General features: G+C 42.5%; 1 protein-coding gene across 1 annotated transcript; it reads left to right on the forward strand.

Moving 5' to 3' along the window:
• The first annotated feature begins 213 nt into the window (after nt 1-213).
• On the forward strand, nt 214-4,844 carry LOC109534306. The gene is made up of 4 exons (XM_019899917.2): nt 214-369; nt 478-2,597; nt 4,137-4,417; nt 4,481-4,844. The coding sequence occupies exons 1-2, from the start codon at nt 331-333 to the stop codon at nt 1,750-1,752; spliced, it is 1,314 nt and encodes a 437-aa protein (XP_019755476.2). The 5' UTR covers nt 214-330; the 3' UTR covers nt 1,753-2,597; nt 4,137-4,417; nt 4,481-4,844.
• Nucleotides 4,845-5,206: the final 362 nt, after the last annotated feature.

The following is a 5,206-nucleotide window of genomic DNA, read 5'->3' on the forward strand; positions in this document are numbered from 1 at the left end:
ACCAGTTTTACTGTGATGGGCGCATTTTGAGGTCAAGCAAATCTCCTGTAGGGGAGGTCAATCTTGTAGGCAAGATCTCTCGGAAGTTGTTAACTTTCATCTAGGACAAATTTGCGCGAAACGCAATCTTTTTGGAAGTGAATTTTGTCACATTGGTTGACGACCATCCTGTAGAAACTGAAAAATGTTGGTAGTCGAGAGTATAAATACGCTCAACCTGGCCAGAATCTTTACAGTCCGTTCGGCCTGTCTGCTTGGCTGTCCTAAGTAAAACGTCCTACGAACTGGTTGAAAGCCCTAATCCGTCAATTTAGAAGATACTCGACGAGAATGGCATCCAGTGTCCTACCCACTTTCCCGGTGACCGTGGTAAGTGTATCTGCTAACATTTCCTTTCGGTACCTTTCGCATACAGGAACTCAATTTTCTTCTTCTGTTCTTCTTCAATTTTCTGTTGAAAACCGTTTTTTTTTGCAGGAAGACATACCCTATATTAAACAGCTATTTGATTTGGCCCTTCTGGATTTGAATCAGTCAGGCGTTCTTAGGGAATTTGCGGCCGGATACTGCTATTCCGTCGAGTATACTGAATCTGAACTTTTCCGGTCCAGCGTTGGCATTAAAGGCAATCTCACTGCATTTTTAGTAAACAGTAGATGCGCCAAGGTTGTCCAGTTTTTCGCCAAGCTAACACCCTTGAAAGGCGTCAGTACAAACAATCCGCACCGAAAAACGTTGGTGCTCTTCTTCAAAAAGGAAATGTTGGTCTACGAGACGCTCCTTGATACTCTCCACGACCATCAACACCAGGAGGACAGAGGGCCGATAATGAGCGCCTTTGAGTACAAAAAACTGTTCCCACGATGCATCGGATGGTGGCCAAAACCGGAAGAGTATGCATTCGGCGTCAAGGCGCTTCTCTTGTTCGAGACTCTGAAAGAATCGTTCACTCACATCGATGCTTTAACGGGCTTCGCAATAGAACCAGCCCAATTGGTTGTGAGAAAGCTGGCAGTTTTCCATGCCGTGGCGCTGAGTTGCAAGCGCCAGCGGCCAGAAAAGTATGCTCCTGTGGCCGAAATTGTAGATTCCGTCCCAATGGAGCCGACCTACACCTCCAAGGACGTGAAGAACATCATGCGCAGGGTGAAAAAACATAAGGATCTCGCCCCGCATTCGGCCCAGATCCTAGCGGCTCTCAGCAAGTCCCAGGAAGCTGCGGGAATTGAAGAACTAAATGAGGATTGGGTGGGCATGTGTCATGGCCAAGTCTGCGTCTTCAATTTAATGTTAGAGCACGATGAGCTTGGCAGCATTACAGACATCAAAATGCTTGACCTGCGCCACCTCAAACATCAGCACATCACATCAGATCTGGTTTACTTCTTGATGACATCGCTAGCGGAGGGCGTTCTCAAAACCAACCTCAACTCCATCTTGACGACGTACCATGAGACGCTCTCGATCGAACTAGAAATGTACAAGATGGACCAGACCAGCTTCAAGTTCGATATTTTCAAACAACAGGTTTATCGGATGTTCCATCTCCAGCTGCTACATTGTGTGTCGCAGTTGAAGTTCTTCGCTCCCCTGCCAGAGGCGATCAACGAACTGAGAACGCTCTCAGTCTGGCATCCTTGCTCAGGCTCGTACGTGACCAACAAAGTAGACAAGCCCACCTACAACGAGCTACTCAAGCGTCTATGTCTAGCCTTCATAGACACAAATGAGTTCCGAACCATCCTGGACTAATTTGGGGACTGTAGTACCAGTGACGCCAGAACAGTCGAAAACTGGACATCCCCGTAGCATCTGCGCGGGATTCACCTCATTGTTCGTAGCACCAATTTTATTTAGGTATGAATGTATGATGAATGAGAGTATGGTGTTTCACGTATTGTTTTAACTTGCGTGACTCACAATGCACGTTTCCTCATCATGTACATGGTGTGGCTCAGCAAAAGTATGGCCGTTGCTCTACCATGTACCGGTCAGGAAACGGCATCCAGCGAATGTGATTTGTGTAGTTGTAGGCAACATGTATCATCACTTTTTTACTGCAGCAGAACATGGGTGTGCCTCAATGTTGGATTACTGAGTAGAATATAAAGGGACAGCAACACCAAGCCCACTAGGCTTCCATAAGTTGCCTGTATTTCTCGCAAAGACACCGTAAGATTCAACAATCGACTATGTTTTTGCCACAAATTAACGGCTTGCACCACCATCACTCAGGCCATTTAGAAATACTCATGTTTTGCCGCATTTTGGCACCTTGCATAAGTAAATGTTCAGCGTGCAAAATCAAAGTTGCATGGTAAATGGTTCTATGATGCACAGATACATTGATATTTCGTTCCGGCGGATTTTTAATGTTCAATTAAAGATCGGCTATAAAAAAGATTTGTTTCCTTTATCCCCAGTTTACATCGATTTGACCTTTCAGGGCAAGTTTTCCGAAATGTTATTAATTACTTAATTCGTCAAAATAATGACGAGTATGGCGATAAGTGATGTTAGCGTAAGCGCTCTGATGGGTGCAAACAGTCTCATTTGTGAAGTGTTTCGTGATTAGTGTTGGATTTTCATTCACAATGGTAGGACAAATTTTGCACATTTACAAAATCGAAAGTGGCGTCCCATTTATCTGCCTATTTAATGCTAAAACTGGCATTACTTTTGGCATTTATTTCGTCGACAAATAGTTTATTCATTTCTGAATTCCGCATTAAATTTGCAATAATCCCAGATCCGATTGTTAACCATTTACCTCCATCGTTGCCAAACCCGTTTAATTTTATTTCACAAAGTGACAATTTCAAAATTAGTTTCTCATGAACGGTAAGAAGTGGCAACCTGTTTCTTTTGCGTCTGTTGGAGCAAGAAACGGGCCTTATTTTCTTTTCTTCTTCTATAACACATTGCTATCAAAGGACGCAGAACGAGATTCGTATTTAACTAGCACGCGAAACTGATTGCGCGAAGAAAATGTTTTAGTCAATTCAAATATTTCACGTTTGGTAATTGTAGGAAATTAATTTCTTCAAAAGAAAACTGTGCCTTGAGTCGCCGACCTCAGCGTTTCAACACGCAAGTTTTAGTGTGTTCGTAAACAAAATTTCACATGATGAGGCCAAGTGAGTTTTCCTACAATAATTCTTGAAGTTGGAATTTTGCGCAATTTTTCTATTTAGTATTACCATCTTCCAGGTGTCATTTCTTCAAAAGAAGACGGGCATTGACGACCGCAACGTTTTATAACGTAAGGTTTAGTGTGTGCGCAAATGAAATTTCAAACCACTTGGACATGCGAGTTTTTCCAAAATAATTCTTCTCTAAACCATAATAAAGTTGAGAAAAAATTTACAGAATTTGTCCCTTTTACATTGCCATCTTCTAACTATCGATTCCTCAAACGGAAACTGCGAATTGCATATACTTCAGCGTTTTATAACGGAAGGTTTTAGTGGATGAGTGGAGCAAATTTTATATCATTCGAAGAAGTGGATTTTAAAGTAAGCAAATGAACGCCCATTTCTTCCTCTAACAGTCTACGAAAGAAGCAGATTGATTCATTGCCGAATGAGCCCCTATATAAAGCTGAAAAAGTGCATCGATTTTCATAAATTAAAACCTATAGATTTGCCCCGAAGTCGAATTTCCCACTAAACTCGACAATTTAAAAATTTTGCTAAGAAGATTTCGAACTCCCTCAAAGGAATAAATCTTGCCACTGAAACGTTCTTCGACTTCAGTGCCTTCTCTTAAACATTGCCACCTAATCAGCTGGGGCTTCAACACTAATCAACAGCCAATGTTAACATTGACCTTGGCACCATCCAAACTTATCAATATGTGGCCAAGTTCACTTCACTACATCGATTAGTTTGTATGTAAACAATTTCCAAGCCATCCAGCAGACCGAAACCGAAACCAAAAACAGAAACAACCGCTGCGAAAATAAATAAGACATAATTTTTCTTGTGGGCTTATCTCGAGTCCCATAAATTCGGTTAATGGGCCCTTTATCGAAATTTTACTACGCTTGTATATAGTTAGAGGCGATTTCGGGGGGCTTTTTATTGCACCTTTCGCATGGCCATGGGAACGGGTAACCGGAACTGTGACGATTCCAGATCGCCCTCAAAAATCTACTGGTCCTTCTGCTGGCGCTGCTAATCGGCCGATCAACGGCACGCACCTTGACCTATGATATTTATGGCAACTTGATCATGGACAAGGATGGCCGGTACCCATCGTCCACTTGTTGCATGGTGCCCACATGTAATCGACCAGAGCAGTGCTTCGAAATGACCAGATGTGATTATCTGTGCAAGACTGGAAAGTATCCACCGGCTGAAGTTGACTACACTCCTGGCTACCAGCTGAAGAAGAGCTATCTTCGCTTTCAATGCATGTGAGTGGGGAGAAGCTTCGCGCTCTGGGGAGCTGATTTCTGGACGTTTTGGGCGGTTTATAGGTTTGGGGAGTGCAAAAACTACGAGATGAGTTGCCGTCATTGTCAGGCGCCCAACGAGAGCGACTTTAACATTGTCATGGTGCGAGAAGACTGCAAAGAGTGTTACCAGCAGGTCCAATAACGCCCTCTTCGAGCATGTGCACTTGTAGATTGTTTGCTGTGAACTCACTGTGTATGTTTGGTTTAAACAAGCGCAATATCAAGCGATGCGACCTTTGATTTGATCGACGCTACTGAATAGCCAAGCAAACATGTTGTTGTTGTTGTTTGCACAAGAATCCAGTAAATATTTTGATGTTCACCCGGTGCAATACATGTTGCGTATATTCCGACTCGTCTGTGATTAAAGTTTTCCACCAGTAAATTGATTCTCTTTTCATATTTGCCTTTTATCTTCACTTGTTCAAAGAACTATTTCATTCGGGACACGTTTCGAATTGAGTTTTTTAAAAACAAATTTCTCAGAAACACAAGATAATCTACCAGTTTAGAGTTCTGCATTCAGTTAAGAAGAGTAGCGCCCTAAATGTTGTCAAATTTTCATCAAAGCTTCAACAAATCAGATGGCATCCTGAACTTTGCGCGCTTCGTCGTTTGATTTCAAAATGAACGGTTTTACGCAACTGCAGACTCTTCAATAAAAAAGTCCGACTTCCAAAGTAAATCCAGTAGAAACTTGATCCCCACCCACGTTGATCTAACTGAATCGTTTCATTTTTTTACAAA

This window comes from Dendroctonus ponderosae, unplaced genomic scaffold, assembly GCF_020466585.1.
Source record: "Dendroctonus ponderosae isolate FM_Combo_2020 unplaced genomic scaffold, Dpon_F_20191213v2 Dpon_F_20191213_8, whole genome shotgun sequence".
NCBI classification, from domain to species: Eukaryota; Metazoa; Arthropoda; class Insecta; order Coleoptera; family Curculionidae; genus Dendroctonus; species Dendroctonus ponderosae.